The sequence below is a fragment of the Camelus ferus genome, chromosome 6, assembly GCF_009834535.1.
Source record: "Camelus ferus isolate YT-003-E chromosome 6, BCGSAC_Cfer_1.0, whole genome shotgun sequence".
Taxonomy (NCBI): Eukaryota; Metazoa; Chordata; class Mammalia; order Artiodactyla; family Camelidae; genus Camelus; species Camelus ferus.
The window spans coordinates 49,133,290-49,152,026 of NC_045701.1; the positions used below are offsets into that span (position 1 = coordinate 49,133,290).

Sequence of the window (18,737 nt, forward strand, 5' to 3'; positions counted from 1 at the left end):
TAAACCTAATCATCTCATGGTTTCCACCTCCCAACGCTATCGCATGGAGAGGTGGGGGTTCAACATATGAATTTTTGAGCAGAACAATTCAGTCCATGGCACAGGTCATCTCTAGCTTTGAATCTTGTACCCTGCTTCTGGTTGTACCTAGATGTTTAATTCTTTCTTCTCCTGTTTCTAAGATGTGGTCACCCTAAACTCAACTTTATTCCCTGGGTCCAACTATCAGTTACTCTTCCCTCCCTGTCTGTGGGCCAAATATTCTAACTTTGATGTTTAATTCTTTCAAATCTATTTTAATGTACTAAATTCAATTAATTTTCATCCTTACCACATTTTTTAGACCCTAAAAGAGCATTTACACTTGAACATTCTCTTTGGTCTACTACAGCACTAGTAACTATAGTATGTTATTCAGAAATTAGGATATCAAATGAGAACTATGATTTTCTTAGTTCATCTACATTTTAAACTCTCTGTAGTTAATGAAATATAAGTGCCTGAAATCTACTTCAAACTGAGCTTTTACATTGCAATGCTTTATGTTTAAGAGTCCGATAATAGATTTTTGGTAGCCTCACTGCTCTAAATACTTCTTTGGAGGAATCACATGATGACGAAAATGAGTAATGCAGAGAATTTAAGGAAGCATCAAACTTTTGTGTCTACAATGGAAATTTTCATTGAAATTTTGTGTTAAGTACAATATAAAATATAGGTAACTCATGAAATGTTTACTAGAAAAAATAAAAATTGTCTAACATATTGTATGAATTAGATCCAATATTAAAGTAAATATTTCAGTAAAATTTTTCCTAAGTGATAGTATAAACTTCTTCAATTAATATCTATATTTTTATTTCTACTTTTTCAGATTCACCTACATTTTATCTAGCTTAATTATCCCACCTACATTTTAGCTTGCTTAATTATCCAAAAATTCCTTTAGCACCACTATAAGAGTCACTGAGTTGTGTCAAAAAGAGCTTGAATTTACAATCAGAAGATAGACATTTTATTTTTGGTTTCCTTACTCTCTGCTAACTTATCTGTCAAAGAAGGGAGATACTACCTCTTCGACACACATAGAAGAACTGTTTCAGAGTAAAAGAATATAAGTGCAATCCCTTTGTACACTATTAATACTACACATTAAGAGTCGTTAGGACATACATTTCCTTCTCTATAGTTTTTAATATAACTGCAAATGCCATGAGCTGGCTGAAACATTGGCATTCATTAGTCAATGTGTTATCATCATAACTAAAATTCTAATAAGTATAACAGAATTCTGGCCTGAAAAATACTTGATTTGAGATTGAACTTTTTCACCTTTTAGAGTTATCCCAGGGAATTTTACTAGATATTATTTTTCCATCAGTTCACTTGCTCTTACCTCTGATACTTCTAATGATTTTTTCACAATCTTAATGCTATTCATGTTTAGTCACTCATAGCAAAGAAGAATCCAGCTGAATAGCACAAACATATGCATTGCCAGAGAATAAGATATATTTTCTATTTGGTTACTATATAGTTCAATCTGACTTTAGAAAACAAGAATAAAACATTTTTTATTTGGAGTCAAATTTGAATTTGTTATTATTTCTTCTTTTTTGTTTTTTAGAACTAAGCAATGCTATAGTGGTCCAACATCCTGTCTCAGGCATATTACAGTTCACAGTCATTCTGAATTTCTCTGCATTCACTGGGTGATACCATGTACTCTCATAAAAATGCCTCACTCCTGCCTTATTTGTTCTCTAGGATCTATCTAATTTTGGTTATGTGTCTGATCTGCTGGTGCTGAACCTAGAGAAAAGAGTAGTTCCAAAATGTCCATCTGAATATTGTGATACATCAAAAGAAAAGTAGAGGATGCAAAATCCTAGCAGAAATATTTCCAAACCAGAGGTGAAAGCAACAGTGACAGGCCAGTTTTTGTGTGTGAAACCCTGCTTGCCACGTTTACTGAAAGGGATTAGACTACGAGGGGTTTCGTTACATACTGCCATGACAGAGCAGCTTCACGTGTAGGTTGTATGTAAAAAGCACTCTTACTGGCAGGAAATGCTGATACTTGCGGCAGACAGAACTGAAGGTAATTCCAAAAATTCCTACCTGTTTTTCATGTCTCTGTGTATAATTATCTCCCACTGAGGGAGGGAGAAAACTGTGATGGGATGTCATTTCAGAAACTAGATCATGTTATGTGAGATTCCATCTTAGCAGACTAGAGCTAGAGATTCTTCCTCTTGGTTTGACAAAGTAAGCAGCCACGTTGGAAGCCCACATAATGAGGGATTACAGGTGATCCCTAGCACCTGGAGACATCTTCTAAGACATAAGTGGCCCTCAGCCAACAACCAGCTTTCTATCATACAATCATAAGGACATTACATCTTCCATTAACCTTAATAAGCTTGGAAGTGATTCAACTTCCTATCTGAAGCTGAGCCTCCAGATAAGAACACCCCACAAACATTTGATTGCAGCTTTGTGACACCCAGAACAGAGGATCTAGCTAAGTCATGCCTGGACTCTCAACACACAGACATTGTAAGATAATAAATGTGCATTGTTTTAAGATACTAAGCTTGTAGTACTTGGTTATGCAGCAATCAGTAGCTAACATGGTACCTTCGATTCCATTGCTTATCAGTAAAATCTCTTAAGAGTCCATATTAAACCTATTCTTGCTTTTTAAAAAAAATTATTCTAAGACCTTAATGGCCATGGCTACTGAAAAGTGATTCTGATTATTAGTAATGGTAGCATTAAGTATTACAGAGATAAAACTACAGATCATAAATTTTCCTTGACAATCTCAATTTGATTTCTCTGCAATATTTTCAATAAAGGCAATTTAAAACACATATACAAGAAAGTGTGATTTAAACTTCCTGGAATAAAATCTATACCCATTGCTGTTATTGCAGGTACAACAACATGATTAAGTTGTCTCCAAGGAGATGCAATCAGAAAGGGTATCCAAAACTATTGGGCAGTATCCGTAAAATGAGGGAATATGTTGAAATGTAAAAGCAATGGCTGAAACTTAAGTAGCCGTTAGGGCTATAAGGTGTGCTATCTATTGATGATAGTTGAGTATTAAGATAGAAGAAACCCGAATCCCCGAGGACTTTTGTGAGGCCATTGTGTTAGTTCCTGAAGTAGTATTTCAAGGCTTTAACCTGAATAAAATAATTTTCTCTCTTGTTAAACCATGGTTGCTTGGAGTTACAGATACTTTTGGATGCTTAACAGATATTGGCATATACAATTAATTTATGAATCATAAAATCACATATTATCACAGCCTACACTTCTCTACTTGGTTGAAGAGCAAAGGTCAACATAATCCTGGTAAAGGCATACACAAAGGTCACCATAACTCTAGTAAAGGAATACACAAATGATTAGTATTTCAGAATAAAGTAACATGGGGACAAAGGCAGAGTCCTGAAATTGTGTAAGGATTTGGTGAATGGCAGCATAATTTACTTTGACTGGCGTTTAGAGTAACTGGTAGGATTGAAAGAGAGATGATGTTATATATTTTCTTTAGGATATTAATGAGTGGTTAGAAAATTCACAAAAATGAGTTTGCATATGACCTATAGGCCATGAAGAGCATCAACATTTCTCACTAAAAGTAAGGTATATTTTCTGGGAAAGTGAAGCCCAGCAGTATGGAAAACAGACTGAAAGGGGAAAGAGGTTGAAAATTCAGGTATCAGATATAATACAGACCAGTTATAATGTCCCAGATAAGAGAACATAATGCTAACAAGGCAATAGGGATAAAAACAAAATGATGGCTATGAGCACTTTGCAAATATTAAACTGACAAGACATGATACAAAAAGATTTTGGGGATAGACAGAAGTCAGTGGAAACAGTGGGTTACAGCAGCCCCACATCAGATGGTGGCTATGTAAAGATTCCAGCACATACCCTCGGCCTGTTACGGAAACGACAGGCCAGCCAAGAAACAAGCACCACTCGGAGGGCTGGAGTACTCAGATGTATTACACCGGCGGGCTCAGAGGGGATTCTGCTCCGAAGCTTGAGCACCTCCAAGACGTGCGCATGAGGCTTTATAGGGTAAAGTACAAGCTTAGGGTATTCGGCCAATAGGCATGGAACAGCTTTAGCAGCATCGTTATCACAAAAGTGGAGGCCGGGAGGCAGCAAACCAACATTCCAAAGCCAGATATATATCTTTGAAAATCCAGCTGGCTAGCAAAAAAACCACGAACAGCAAACCAACACTAATTAACTTAGATTTACAAGTTAGTCCAGCAGAACTCAGATCAGTATTCGGATACTTAGATTTGTGAGTTATCTTGTTAGCCCAGCCCAGACTCTCCTTCACATTCCTAGACTTGTGAGTTATCTTGTTAGACCAGCCTGGGTTTTCCTTTACAAGCCCTTGGATGCAAAAACAAAAGGCCGTCCTGCCCCTGGGGCCCCTAGATTATAGACATTCAGAGATTTTTACTTCCTGATAGGCAGGGTCAACACCCCTACTCAGCCTTGAAGCAGTTTCAGAAGACCTTCGCCTCTCTGCAACCCCATAAGAGTATGAGTAAAATCTCTGAGGGGGAAATGAGACAGGAAGAGGGCAGGGCACAGGCATTCAAGGAATGCTACAGCAGTTAACATCACCATGGTGAAAGATTCAATGCCCAGTAGGCCTAGAGGCTCAAGATGATGGGAGCTTTAACTTCTAGTAGGCCTTAAGCTTCATTGTATGCTTATTGTAATATGTTAGCATGATGAATAACATGCCTAAGGGGCCATGACAGTCCCAAGGCTAGCCACAAAAAGTCAAAGAGTGGGAAATAGCCAACTTCCTGGGAATCCCAGCCCTTTCCCCAAGCTAGTTAGACTGGTCTTTCCACTTATTAGCATGTGAAGCCACCAAGCCCATAAAAAGTGGCAACAGGGTGCCTCGAGAGGCCATCTCTCTCTGACGGCCCATTCTGTCTATGGAGTGTGTACCTACTTTTAATCTGAGAACCCAACCCCCACACCTCGTGGCCTTTCTCTTGCCTTTCAATGTATCTCTCTGAATAAAACAACCTTTACTCAAAAAAAAAAAAAAAAAAAAAAAAAGAAAAGAAAAGATTTGGGGGATTGGGTATTTATTCTGTTTCTGGTGTCTAATCTAGTACCTGGCAGTTATTAGATACACAGTAAATAATGGTTAAATATTTCCCAGATTGCAAAAAATTCATCAGTAAAGAGACAATAATGGTTGTTTCATGCTTGATTATAATTTGTAGTTATGCAATGAAACTTTTTATTGTATATATATCTGATGTTACCTGTTGAAAAAGACACTATTCCTTTAGTATTTTCACTTTAAAAGAATCTAAAATTGTCTTCATTGATTGAATTCTTAAATGATTTACAAGTCTTAAGTATATATACTGTGTATATATATAGTTTCCGGAAATTATAAGGGCATTCTACTTTTACTTCCTGGGCTGTTTAGGGAATACGGATCATCATTTTACTTTGCTCTTATTTTCTTGGATCTAAAACCTAGTGCAGTAAGAACCTGTGTATATATTGTTACATGACAGTTTCTACCTCATTTTATTCAAGCAACCAATCAAAAGAACTAAATAGAAAATTCTACTTTTTTCAAATTATTCATTTCCTCATCCAACTTTTTATTATGTCTTAATCTCCTGATACCCATAAACATTTCAACAGATATTTATGGTCAGAAACAAGTCTATTAAAGGAAAGAAATATGCTTATGGAATAACTTAGAACTAACATCGCAATCACTAAATCTTTGGGAATATCAATGAGAACAATTCAAAAGACACAGATAATTTAAAACTTTATAAATCAATGTTGCATTTTACTTCAGATAGCCTGGTTCTTCATGTTCAAGGAAGTAAAAGTGCATTCATCAAACCTGGGCACTTCAACTGAATCTGCCAACAGATTTTCTCTCATCTGTTTGCCTACGTAATCAAGACGCTGCAGACATCTTATTTCCACTTTCTTGTGGAATGGTTACAATATTTCAATGCCGCAGCATCCCTGGGGGTCTTTACCAACATAGAGTTTACACCAGCACAGGCGACAGATGCAGGAGGCGGTACAACCTCCCAGGTTGCTTTTCCTCTCACATGCTGTCCCTTGCAGCTGTAGCCTCCCTCAGGTTAGCTCTTCAGGAGGCAAAAGTAACCACTGCTTACAATTTTCCCGAGTTGTGAGAAGTTGCTGCGTCCATGGCTCAGGGGTTTAGCCTGCGCAGGGTAACAAAGCTGAGACCCTCCAGCAAAGCAGTTCTATTCAATGTGCAGCATTTTAAAGAAAGGAGTTTTTCAAACCACTGGGTTGTAATATGTGTTAATTATCTAAGGCTGCCATATCAAATTGCCACAAACTGGGTGGCTTAAAACAAAGAGTTTTATCCTCCTACAGCTCTGGAGCCTAGAAGTCTGATCCTGAAGTGTCAGTAGGGCCACACTTCCTACAAAAGTTCTGAAGAATAAGTTCCTTGCATTTTCCAGCTTCTCATGGTTCCTGGCTTTCTTTGGCTTGTGGCTACATCTCTGCCTCTGTTACTCATATTACTTCCTCCTCTCTCAAAATTCCCTCTGCCTTTCTTATGAGGATACACATTATTGCTTTTAGGGCCCACCTAGATGATCCAAGATAAGCTCTTTCTCCCCAAATCTTTAATTTAATGTTTTGCTACATAAAGTAATATTCACAGGTTCTGGGGATTAAGACATGGATTTATCTTTTGGGGGGACATTAGTCATCCACTTCATAATGTATTATTCATTTTCAATTTGAACCACTCTTTCACCCTCTCTCTAGTCACTTCTTTTTCCATTATAAAATAATTTTTGGTAAGTTTTCTTCCATTTAATCATTCATTCTTGGTCCATCCCTCAATCTATTCCATCATCCTAGATTTACTGGTTTTCTTTTCTGGATCAAGCTGTGTGCTAGGATCTAACCTTGCATGTTATTCGTTTATAATGTAAATGAATGAATGTGCCTAGACATTTTGAAGTATTTAAAAATATTTTTTCCAAAGTCAATATTGGAGCATCTTGAACCTGTGATAAAGTGAAATCCATCCTTTAATGTTGTGATCTGCTAAATGGCCCAGAACTATTTATTGATATAGAAATATTTATATCCCTGTATTTATACACACATACTTGGAATTTCACATTTACAAATGGGCATATTCTAATAAATTCATATGTCACATTTATTTTTAGAGCTTGCAAAAATTCTCTCATAGAAAAATATGATAAGTGGTGTTCGAGTTCCTGCCATAGTTCACAAGGGCTTAAACCACAAAAAAATTAGGCTTCACTGTAACAGTATTGCTAAATAAAATAAACAAAAGTACATAGTATTCTGTAGTATTGTAGTTAATATTCTTTAACATGGACAGTGCACTACAGGCTAGGCTGGTCACTGTTTCCATTATACCTTTGCTTACTTTCCTTTTTTTCCTTTCCAGGAGAATATTCTTATACCCTTTCTGTCTTCTCAGTAAATACAACCCTACTCTCCCACCTCCAAACCCCCAAGCACATCACAGACTCATGATATAAATGAAGAAAGCAGGTCTTAACTATTGAGCTTTCCTGGGAGCTAAAATGAATATAGACCCGAGGGCTCCAATGCTTTTTAGTTCAATTCTGTACATTTTGATGGGCAGTCAGATCAAGTCCACTTTCAGGTGACTAGTGACAGTCATGACAAGCAAGTTGGAAGAGTGTGCTTAAATTTGGTAGAACAGTTAGAACTATAAAAATTAAAATTTTCCTTAATTAACTTGGGTCTCAGGCAGTAAACAGAATTGTCTTCAAAGATCTGTTTTGTGGGCAAAGAATACATGCATAATGAATGCATGCATTCTTGCATATATTAGATTCCCTAGCTCTCCTCTGTGCAGCTTCAAAGGGTTCTGAATTGTGGGAAATTCATAAACAGTACAACTTCTGACATGTTTTAGTAGAAGAAGTAAAAGGCCTTTCAAAGCTTCTTCCAGACGTTTGATTCTATGGACTCAATGATTTCTTTATTTTCCTGAATTATACTGTCTTTGGAATTACATTTTCTTTTATCCTGTTCAAAACTGTATTAGATTGTATATGGAGATACTGAAACAATGAGGGGACCCGAAGATTGATAAATACACACTGGAAATAAATTGATGCCTGGGGTTCTTTCCTCTCCTTCTAGGGGGCAATCCACAACAGGTTTATTCCTCTCTGCAGCTGTTGAAATCCACTTATTACACCCCAAGGATTTGGAATGGGAGAATGGAGCTAGCGTTTCTTCTGATCTCAGCTTGTCTTCTAGTTCAAAAAATAGGATTTGGATCATATAATATAGAACAAATGAAAATCTTGCAGAGGGAGCATGGTTTAAACTAGTCAAAGTTAAAGTGTCAGCAAAGAAAGAATGTGTATAAGAACAAAAAGACTGAAGAACAGGGTGTAGTTAATTTTATGGAATATTTTTATTTTGGAGTGTTAATGAAAAAAGCAAGGTGCTTCACTTGTATCAATATGTGAAAAACACTTGTCTCTGAAGGATTCTTATTGCTTTGGCCTAATAATATATAAACAAGGAATGAAAGTACATCACAGCGCTTAAATTAACCCATAGTTTAATAGACTACATTCCCTTACCCTTGCAAATATTCCTAGGGATAAAAATTAGATCACCATGTAAGTAGTTTTCCTAGGGAGTTTTGATTTTTTTTTAATAGTTCACTTTAAGAATCAAAGTAGAAAAGCCTTAAATTCAACTGAAAGTTAATAACAGGGATTGCAAAACCAAGAGGTGGCAAGATCCAGCAGAGAGGATGTCTTCATATCCTTTGGTTAGTTAGTTATATTTTATCTACCTAATATTTCATTTCAGGAAGCAAAACCTTCTCAAGGCAATCCATATTAGAGAGCTCTCTTATGAGTAAGAACATATTAATAAGAATTTATATTACCAATGAGCAAGATTTAATTAAGTTGAAAACATTTTCATCATAAATTTTATAATTGCTTTCCATATAATATACAATGTCAGGTTTCTTCTTTTACAAGCATAAACAGTCTATTACAACTAACTTTATCTAGAACAAAATAATAATGAAGATGAGTATATCTTTTTAATGTATGCCTAAACCCTAGTTCAAAAATAACATAGATTTACTTTAGTATGTAGATGATAAAAATAGCTTAAATAAATACCTATGATTTAATAGATATTAATATTTATTTAAATACATTAAATAATGACATTAAAAAGTACTGGTCATTTTCTCTAATTAATTATATACTAGATACAATCTTATTGCTTTCCTTTTGAGTATTTGTGAACCTATGGTAAGTCAAGGATGAAATGGAGATTCATCACACATTAAGAGGTAATAAATAAACAAGAAAAAGAAAGAAAGCACTCTTTCTGCTATTAAGAAAACCAGAGCAGGTATTGGATCACAAGGGATTTTAGACTTGCAGAAGAAAATATGTATTAATATTTGCATTTTGATCTAAATAAAGCTGGTTAAGATTTGTCACTTTATTTCTGAAACGCTCAAAATAACCAATCTCATCACCAAGTCTACTTGAATTTACATAAACATCTAATTTCATAGGCACGTAAACTATCTTAACTACTAAAATAGACTTGCCTTGAAAATAAATGAGTAGACGCTCTAAATAGAGCAGTCAAGCTGTTCATAGTATGCTCCATGGAGCTGCAAAATGCTTTCATTCTTATATTGATATAAGCCTAAGCTTTCTTGATCTTAAAAAAGAAAAGGTAAATATTCAAAATATCTTACCTGTAACAAGAAAGCTGCATCTCCCTGCTCCAGCTTCATTTATGATGCTACAGTTATAAACCCCATAGTTTTCATTGGAAAGACTCTTCACCAGGTACTCTGTGTACTCTTGTGAGTCAAACTGGCCCATCCGTAATAATTTATTGCCCAAGCGCCACTCATAGGTCAGCACCCGTATTGGATAGGCTCTCAGGACCCTGCAGCTCATAGTGACACTTCGGTCTTGTCCTTGTCGGATTTCCAGAAACGCTGGTTCCACAGCAGGTGGATCTGTAGAAAGAGATATTAACATAGATAAAATATGTGGTTTGCAATAAGCCAGTGGCTACTCTTACCGTGAGGAGCTATTTTTAAGAACCCATCCAGGAGTATAAGAGGTGGGTGGAGAACATACTTAGGCCCTGGAATTTCAGCTTGGGTTGGGAAACGTGATTTCCTGAGTGTGGGCGGTGAAGGAGACTCATTGCTTTAACAAAGCATTTGCAGGTGAAACTAGCAAAGTTTATTTCTTCTTTCTAACTGCTTCCTCCCCGCCTCCCCCAAAATGTCATGAGCGTGTTTGGTTTATACTATCAACAATCAAATGATGTTCTGGGTATGAAAGCATAGTACCCATACTAGCATGACATTTTGAAGCAGTTCAAGTCAGTGCATTCATTCTAATTATCCCATATGAGGCTCAGTCCTTGGGCTTCTGGGTACCCACTACTTAATAAAATGGGCAACACAAGTATATAAACTTATTTTCTAAATTATTTGCTCTCAACATATTTGACTACAGGTCATAATTGTCATTTGTAAATCTTAAGCAACCTTTGCAAATTATACCACAGGTGGATATGGATTTCAATCTATTGCAATGGCTCATTTATCTGGCTTAATTATGATTTTTTTCCTATACAATTAAAACTTGTTACATTAGGGACCTAACCTTTATGGTTTTGATGGGAAGATTTCTAAAAAAGTGTTACATATTTTCTCATTATTAAGGGTAGGTAAAATACAGTCTTTTTCTTAATGATGACTCCCAATGGTCATAATAAATTACAGTTATTCCCTGGGCTCTAATAGCATGATTCATTTGATCAAGGAAACTGTGTGGAACCACTCAGGAAATTTTTGCTCTCAGAATTACTCAGCACAACACAATCACACCCTTCACTAGATGCATCCAGCACCCTCTTGAGTTGTGCAGTGTAAAAGTTGTAAAAGTCTACCTGGAAGCCCTTCCTTCAGGACACTAAAAGGTTTTAGGACTACCACACCAAATGAGCTGCCTGATATACTTTACATATTATTCTATTTACTTTCTATAGTATTGCCCTCCTTTCTCATGGCCAATCTGTTGACTGACCCTTCTTGCTTCTTTCAACAAATATGTTAAAGTTATCCTAAAATTCTAATTTTATTCATACATTTAATTTTAAGCCCTCTGTATGTAAGTGCTGAGAATAAAAAATAAATGAACAAGAAGAAAAATCCTGTCTGCATGTAGTTTTTGGTCTAACACAATAAATAGACATTTAAATAGCTAATTTACAAAACTGAAGTACAAAGAACAGTTCTAGGGCAGAAACTAAAGAAGTGAATAATACTCTGAATATTGGCCAGGCAAAAAAGATGATACTTGAGCTGTGTCTTCCAGAATATATAGCAAATGGTCAGGCAGGTAAGCCATAAGAGAGGACATTCCAGGGAGGAGAAGTAGGTGCAAAGGTAAGGAGGAGATAGTGAGGATAGGGTGTTCAGGGTAGTATAAGTGAATTACCATAACTGGTACACAAAACGTGCGTAAGAGCTGGGGAGGAAAAAGAGACGAAAAGCAGGGACTCTATCAAGGATCTTTGAATGTCATGTTATGAGGTATAATTTTATCCTGATGGTATTGAGGATCGTCTAAAAACTTTTAAATATAGGTTTTATATGATTAAACCAAACTTTTAGAAGGAATACTGTGACAGATAGGAGGAGCATGAACCTCAAAGAGAAGAAACCCAAAGAGAAGGCTTGAACTAAGGTAATGTCATGGGACCACAAATGATGCCTTAGACAATGAGGCAGATAATGGTGTCAGTGACAAAGACAGGGAAGAAAGGAGAGGTAGTTTGGAGTTTGGTGGACATGTGAAATTTGTGCACCTATTAATCACACAGTAGGGATACCTACTAAGAAAGTGTTTATTTTCAAACATGTGAGTTATGTTTTATTATTTCTTTGTTTTTTTTTTTTTTTTTTTTGCTTAACTGAATCATAGTCGGAAAAACTAGTCCATATGTTTTCAATCCTCGGAAATTTGTTAAACTTGTTTTATTGCCCAAAATATGATCAGTTTTTGTCCTATATGTCCTCGCAAAGAAAGAGTAGTTTGTAGTTTTGGGATGTGATGTAAATCTACTGGGTTAAGTCTGATAACTACATTGTCCAAATTATCTATATAGTTGTTAGGTTTTGTGGGCTTTTTTTTTTTTTTTTTTGCCTATTTATTTCTATTTGGGTTAATTTAGAAGACTTTTAAAATCTTCTAAAAGGGAAGTAGACTTTAAAAAATTTCTTCTTGTAGTTCTATCTCCTTTTTGGTTTATATATTTTGAGGCTATGCTACTGAATACATACAAATTTAAAACTGCTTTATGTTATCAATAATTTGAAGCTTTTATCATTATGAAATATAATCTCCTTTATCTCTATTAATATTTTATTATTTAAAACTCTGTTGTGTCTCATATTAATATAGTTACCTTGCCATTCATTTTGTCAATATTTACATGTTATGGCCTTCCCATCATCTTATACTTTCAGTAACCTTACATATTACAAACACCTCTTATAAATAGCAAGTGATTATATTCAATTTTTTTCAAAAAAGTTTGACAATCTTTTTCTTTCACCCAAAGCACTTAGCACATTATTCATTTAAGTTTACTCTAACTACTGATATATTTGGGCACAAATGTTCCTTCTTATTTTATATTTTCTGTATCGTTTGTGTTCTTTCTTTCTTTGTCTTCTTTAGATTAATAGATACATAATTATTTAACTCTTTTCCTGCTACTTGTTGGGAACTTAACTGATATGTTTCTATTATTTTATTGATTATCCTAAAGCATGTAATGCATACTTAAGTTATCCAAAAACATCAATTAGCACTTTTACTATCTTCCTAGACTAAGTAAGGATCTTGGAACACTTTGCTCCTTTTATTCCTATTCTGATGTATTACTGAGTCATGAATTTTAATTCTTTCTTGTTTTTTTAAAAACGTATTGGACATTATCACAATTTTATATTTGTGCTAATTTTTAAAAATTACCCAGACATATGCTAGCTTATTTGCCCTTAATTCCTTCTTTCATTATAGACCTTCCAAATATGTCTATGATCACTTGCCTTTAGCCTAAAGTACATCATACAGAATCATCTTTAGTAAACTTTCTGATCTTGATTTTCTAAAAATATATTTTTAACCTCTTAAAAGATACTTTCCTTGTACATAGGATTATAGGCTGGCAGTTATTTTCTTTCAGCACATCAGGATATAATTCTCTGGTTTCAGGTGGCCATTATTGCTGTAGAGAAGTAAGCTCCAAGTCTCACACTGTGAAGTGAATGTCTTTTTTTCCTCCAGCTACTTTTAAAATCTTTTTGTCTTTGATCTTCTACAGCTTCAATATGATGTTTTTAGGTACAGGTTTCTTTTTACTTACAGGTTGGGATTTGCTGGGCTTCTTAATCTCTTGATTCAGGCTTGGTATCTTTCATCTAGGAAATTTGTGGAACATTCTCATGATTAGCTTTTCAACTAACACCTGTGTTCTTTTCTTTCTATCTTCATCTGAGGATTCTTTTTATTCTGTTTTCCATGTCTCTTAACCTCTCTTCCAAATATTCCATTTCTCAGGGTTTCTGCCTTGTATTAGGAAAATATTCTTCTGAACTAATTTAGTTCATTAATTCTTTATTTAGCTCTGCTTAATCTGCTAAACTCATCCATTGTATTTTTAATTACAATAATGTAGTTTTCATTTATAAATATTTGGTGTAGTTCTTTGGTACACATTTTATAACATTGTTCTGATACTTTCCCATTACCTGCAGCAGTAGTAAGGATTATCTTTAATTTTTTTATACAAATTATTTTATATTTGATATTTCCAAGTATAGTGTTCAGAGTGTTTTTCCGTTGGTTTTTTCACAGAGTACCCTGTTTATGTATATTCTTGGTTAATTTTAACTTTGTGCTACACATTGTCCTTCAAAAAACTGTTTATGAGAAAACTTGATACCTAAGAAGATGGCTTCTTCCTCTAAAGATTTGTGTCCACAGGCAACTACTGGCATCAGTGTCTAGGATCACATCAATACAAGTTCATGGCTTGAGATTTTATTTTAATCATTGAGGTGATATGATTTTGAGTTAAAAATCCACATAAGAGCCAGCTTGTGATTATAACTTCAAGTATCATTCCCATGTCATCCCACCCTGCTTACTCCAAAGGCAAGTTACTTCGCACTCTGTTTGGAGGAGGAGTGTGAAGACTGGGTTTACTGCTGCTCTACTCCTACCCCGTAGATACAGTTCTTTGAGTTCCAATTTCTATTGGTAGACACTTCCCAGGGGACACTGTGGGTTTGGAGTTCTGCACCCTTTCCCCAGAGATGCCATCAAAACTGAAACTCAAATTTGCCCATATCAGCAAATGTCCTCAAGCCCTCCCTTGACTACCAGTGAGTAAAGTAGCTCATCTACTGTAATAACACAATGTTAGTTACCATTGTACTTGTTGCCTACATAGCAATCATATCTGTTTATATAAGCTCCATTACAAGGAGGCTTGCAACTCCCTAGTCATTGCATCATCCTCTGTATCCATCAAGTACCTAGTATTATAGTTAGTGACAAATCATTATTGATTGAATAAATGAATGCATAACTGAATGAATGAATGAATAACAGAAAAGAATAAAGACATCCACAATATCTTCAATATTCTTTTCATCAAGACCTGGATCTATGTTCACCTTGTTAAATCTGGAGGGGCTCTGTGATTATTTTGACCAATAGGATAGAGCAGAAATGATGCTGTGCTGATTTCTAGGCCCAGGGCACAGGAGACAGGGTTTTTCACCTCCTATCTCTTGAAATACTCACTCTGGGAGCCCTGACCCATGTAGTAAGTCCAACTACTCTGCTAAAATGATGATATGAAGGGGCAGATTATATAAAGGAGAGGGCAGAGTTAGGCCCAGCCTTCCAGCCATCCCCACCAAAATTTCAGGCATGTGAAGCCAACTTGGACCTTACAGACCAGACCAGCCACCCACAAAATACCACCAATTGATCCAGATACTAACACAATTCACATGAAACAAAAGAATAGTCTGGCAAATTGTTGATACACTAGAGATTAAATAGTTAGATATAACACAATGTTACTCTTTTGAGCTCCTAAGTATTAGAGCAGTTTTTTACACAGTAACAGATAACTGACACACATACCTTTTAGTCTTGAAAATTCAGTAATTTGATTTTATGAGTGAACACTCAGCAGAGTGAGGCAAAAGGATAAGGGGACAGGGCAATTGAGGAGACACACTTTAAACAATAGACCATGGAATCCAAGCTGGTTCAGGAAAGGAATTAGTTCAGAAGGAAACCACTGGGAGAAAACAGTCACTGGGTTGAATTACTAGGACAACTTGAAAACCTGAAAAGCAAGTACCCTGAGAACAACCGAGTCAAGAAGCCAAAAAGTTGCAGTCAACAAATTAAATTTTGTTGCAATGTAATATTTCAGTGGTAGAGAAATTTGAAGTGATTACAAGGTCAGAGATATGGACATTGAAATGAAATGCTGACATATAGTAGAGATTAATGATAGTAGAGTCAAATGAAAATAAGTTAAGGGAATATACATTTACTCTCAAGTTATATTTGCATTTGTCTAACAAAAACAAGTGTTTGCAACTGCTTATCTTTCTTCTTACAATTTTCTTTTAAATAGCATAAGTTATAAAAATAATTAATTGTACCTAACAGGGAAACATTCTAAAATACATACATATTTACTTCTTCTATAAATGATTTTATATGAAAATTCTTTGAATGTATCTAATCTATTAGATTATTTCAAGTAATGGATTTTTTAGATCCTCACTGTATATAAATGTGTCATTCATCTAAAACCTAGAAGATTTAGCCCACTCAATTATTAATGGCCTATAAAGACATCTGATAGTCTAGGGTTAAAACTCTTCAAGCACAGTGTTCTTTCATAAATTCAACAGAGTCTGAATTGGAAAGCATCCTTAAATGAAGGTAATCATTACTGCTATTTAAGATACTGCCCAAACTGCTTGGATTCCAAGGTGGTTCCTTAGCCTCAAAAAAGCTAAAGAATGTAAAACTGAGACCATTCATTATAGTCTAATCAGGTCTTCCAATTGAAAACTTCTCCTGTGATATAAGGTTCACTGCAAGCATACTGGCTATTAATGCGCTCAGTATTTCATTCTTTGGAATATCCAGTGAGAACAGACTTGTGCATACATGATTAAATGATGTGGTGTGAAGTCTTTGAATATGATGAGAACAAGCTTCAGGTGTCAAAAAATTAGAGTTCACTATTTTGACAGAATCAGTCTTTCATGGTGTAAGAGTTATTCAGTATATTTCCTTATGAAATATTTAATCTTAAGAAACTGAAATAAATAAAAAATATTGTGAGAAAAATGCTTACTTAGAAATGAAATGCTTAAAAGTAGGATTGCTTAGGAGAAATAAATAGGTGCTTGATTTTTGTAAAATTAAACAAAATGATTCTAAAAATACATCATTATATTATACTGAATGTATTCACTTACATCAAAAATTTCTGGTTCAAAGTTTTTCAAACTGTTGGCCTACAAGTATGCTGAAGGATGATGGTAATACAAATGATTTGTTGATATTTACTAAGTGCCAGTTTAGCTTTTTATAATAATAACTCATTTTATAGAAGACTCTGAGGCACAGAGAAGTTAAGGAAAGTCACCCAGTTAAAAAGTAGTAGAATAAAGATTCAAAGAAGGGAAGGCAATCTGATTCTGAATGTAGGCTATTAATAGCAACCTATGCTTCATTCTTTCCGACTACAAATATTACCATAGGAACTCCCAAATTTATAGCTGGTTGGTTAGAAGGACGGATGGCAACTGGGAATTCTGACTGGTGTCTGAAGTGGAGTTAGTATTGTGAGACTGAGACCTTTAACTTGTAGGATCTGCACTAACTCCAGGCAGCTAGTGTCAGAGTTGAACTGAATTTTGGACATCCAGGTGAAGTCAGAGAATCAGAGACTTGGTGTTGGAAAACACACCACTTACTTGGTGTCAGAAAGAACAATAGAATTGCTCATCAAGTCTTAAAGTAAGCCTAATTTATTCAATAAGGAATAAAATTTTTTAAAAGGATGGACTTGGGTAAAAGATAGAAGTTTGTAGGGGCTAGCTAAATGTATCTAGAAGAAATAAGGATTGAAACAGCTAACACTTTAAGCATTAATCCAGTCTGTATGACTGTGCTAGCACATTTTACATACTTATTACCTCATTCAGTCCTTACAACAACCTTGTAAAGTGTGTATTATTATCTCCATTTACATGTAAGGAAACTAAATCTGAGAAGTTACGTTCTCAAGCATCCCACACAGTCCAGGTGACAGACTTTAGAACCAAAACAACTTAACTTCAAAGTCTATGTTCTTTCCAACACAGCAGCTTGAGGAAGCAGTGTCAAAAGCAAACTGTAAATTAGTCTTTAACATAATGTTAGTCTAACTCAGAAGCTGGCAATATAAGGAGATGTGATTTGAAAATAAAATAATCTTTAGTATTTGTAAATACTTAAGCAGGAAAGCAACCCCAAAGGTTTGGTGACACACCTTACAAAACTGGTGTTCACCTCTCCCCACAAACATTTTGAGACTGTTAGTAATTGTTACTTCGGTATCTCTAATAGTTTCATCAGCAGGATAAAATTTTGGAGTTATAGCATAGAATTATTGTAATGGGATTGAAAATATTGGTACACTTGTGTTGCTGAAGTTAGGCACAATGTGATGGATAACATATAGAACCATTGTAATTTCTCCCTCATTACAAAAATGATAGTATACTCCATACTCTTAACCTTCTATGGAAGCTTTCCTTTACACGATTATTAGATACTGCTTATTACTTAGCTATACTGTTCCTAGGTCTAAAAGAAAGTGAAGAATAAAGCAACTCCAGATAATTCAAGAACATTTATAATGAGCTAGTTAATTCAATGATTTAGATTTTTTCTAGGATATTTATGAATAAAATTGATTCAGTTAGCACTTATTCAGTATAGGCAGTATCCACAGAGAGAACCTAAATGGAACTTAAAATGTTTTCCTTCTAACTCACTCAGCTAGATTCTTGATGTATGTATAAATAGATCTAGAAATATTGTTACTCACTATAATGATAAAAACCTCCTAAACCAGGACAAATATATTTCCAGTTTCAGTTTATTTTTTGTGTATGGTATAAGATAGGGATCCAATTCCATTGTTTTGCAAGTGGATATCCAGTTTTCCCAACTCCATTAGTGGAAAAATTACCATTTTTCCATTATATATTCTCAGTGCCTTTGTCAAAGATTAGTTGACCATATTAGCTTGGGTTCATTTCAGGCTCTCTCTTCTGTTTCATTGGACTATTGAAACTGAGTGCTCTCCCTCTGGTTTGTAGAAAAGGTCTAGCCTCCTGGGCCTTTCCCAAGTTCCAAAGAGCAAATTCAATCAGAAAAAAACAGATTTTGAAAGAAAATAGAGACAAAAGGAAGCAGTCAAGCAAGACAAAATAATAATAGTTTAGCCATAAA

General features: G+C 35.1%; 1 protein-coding gene across 2 annotated transcripts in view; it reads right to left on the reverse strand.

Annotated features, from left to right (window-relative positions):
- Nucleotides 1-18,737, reverse strand: part of MDGA2 (MAM domain containing glycosylphosphatidylinositol anchor 2) — a 690,959-nt gene that overhangs the window by 95,456 nt on the left and 576,766 nt on the right. For both annotated transcript variants that reach the window (XM_006189475.3, XM_014563340.2), the window contains one exon: nt 9,851-10,120. In XM_006189475.3, the coding sequence (XP_006189537.2) occupies nt 9,851-10,120 (270 nt within the window). The remainder of the gene's footprint in view (nt 1-9,850; nt 10,121-18,737) is intronic.